The sequence below is a fragment of the Chrysochloris asiatica genome, unplaced genomic scaffold, assembly GCF_000296735.1.
Source record: "Chrysochloris asiatica unplaced genomic scaffold, ChrAsi1.0 scaffold00002, whole genome shotgun sequence".
Classification (NCBI taxonomy): domain Eukaryota; kingdom Metazoa; phylum Chordata; class Mammalia; order Afrosoricida; family Chrysochloridae; genus Chrysochloris; species Chrysochloris asiatica.
The window spans coordinates 49,454,831-49,456,680 of NW_006408520.1; the positions used below are offsets into that span (position 1 = coordinate 49,454,831).

The 1,850-nt window shown below is 31.4% G+C and overlaps 1 protein-coding gene across 1 annotated transcript in view; it reads right to left on the bottom strand.

The window, feature by feature from the left end:
- MSH4 (mutS homolog 4) overlaps positions 1-1,850 on the bottom strand; it is a 133,907-nt gene that overhangs the window by 9,231 nt on the left and 122,826 nt on the right. Inside the window, exon 15 of the mRNA XM_006831087.1 lies at positions 1,010-1,128. Within this exon, the coding sequence (XP_006831150.1) occupies positions 1,010-1,128 (119 nt within the window). The remainder of the gene's footprint in view (positions 1-1,009; positions 1,129-1,850) is intronic.

The window sequence follows — 1,850 nt, forward strand, 5'->3', positions numbered from 1 at the left end:
CAACCCTGGAGCACTTCTTTCCTGATTGTAAGTCATTCAGGATACCCTTGTTCTGTTCTAAAGATTACTTCTTGGTATATATAGAGGTTCCCCATAAACACAATTAAGTAATCTGGAATTCCCATTCACTGTACATATACTCAAACCCTTAATATACAACTATATTTTCTCACAGATATTCAATGAATATAAAAAATAAAAACCAGAAACCATTTTCCATCAAGTCAATTCTCACTCATGGTGACCCCATTATTTTCAGAGTAGCACTGTGCTCCACTGGATTTTTAATAATGTAACATTTTGGGAGATTCCCTGGTCCTTCTTCTGAGATACTTAAGGATGGGTTTAACCAGCCATCTCTTTCAGCTAGTTTTCAAATATTTAACCAATTGTCCCACCCTAGGGCTCCATTCAATAAATACTGATAATTATATAAATGGCATTGCCTATGAAATGATAATTTATTCTCCCCACATCCATTTGTAGAAAATTATCCAACTCTATAGTGATTCAATAACTCCTAGCTACTAAAGATAGCTCCAAAACTACATTTGATTACTTTAGTCCCTGAACCCTAATTTAGGATTGGTCAGATTAGAAATAGGTGATGATACATAATTTATTATAAGTGAAAATTCTATAAGGGCAAAGAGAATGATTTTTTTAATATCTTATTTTGAAACCTTTCATTTAAATTCAAGCAGAATAGCAACAAGTTGCCCTACAAAATCATATGAATAGGTCATCGTTTTCTTAAAACAAGTATCGTATATTCCATATGAGAACATGAAAGTACATTTTTATCATTCAGTAACTGTGGTTTTCAACAAAACATTTACTTCCATTTCCACATAAGACAGATATCAGGAAGCTGTCTTTGACTGCCCTCTGGCTCTTACAGAGAGATATAAGCACATCTCCAGGTTTTAGTATGAGAATACTTTCTTACACAATAATTATTAGAATAATTTAGTAAGTTTTTCAATGTAAGAAAAATTATCTCCTGTACCTCTTTCATTTCCTTCATAAATGTTGATGAATTTGTTTCAATATCATCATCGGTACTGATTCTTGTGAAAATTTGTTCAGCAATTCTAAAGGAAGAATATTCTGCTGGAACATAGGATCCTGTAAAATGGAAGATCAAAGTGAACTGAAGTGCTTTTAAAAACATACTACTATATTCTGCTGGAACATAGGATCCTGTAAAATGGAAGATCAAAGTGAACTGAAGTGCTTTTAAAAACATACAACTACTGCTCAATATCTTGTATTTTCCACCAACTCAGTTTATTTACTAGCCTATCTAAGAATTATGTAGTAGAAAGAACACTGGACTTGGAATTGTAGGACATGATTCCTATAATAATTAATCCATTATTATTCGACATGGAACAGAACATAAACTCTCCCATTTATGTTTCTATGTAACTTTCTCATCTATAAAATGGAGATAATACCTACCCTACTTACTGTACAAAATTATTTGAGGGCACGAATAATAGAGTGTGTGTTCAAGTAAAATAGCAAGATACTATAAACTTGATAAAAATTAAAATAATATAGGCATGATAATTTAAAAATTAAAATTTGAAGGAAATACTCAAGAAGCTCAAGTTGATAAAATTATTAGAAAAAAAATATTAGAAAATATTTGCAGTTAAAACTGTGCAAAAATGCCCAGAATTGAATAAAGCAAAAACAAAAGTGAGCTTTCATCCCAAAACACTGTTTCTGTCTGAGAAGTTAAAATGGTAACTCTCTAAAATATTCCCCTTTTTAAAACAAATCTATCTGATCACAAGTGACCTAGCTCTAAATAGAATGGGATATAAAAGGCATTCTAGCCT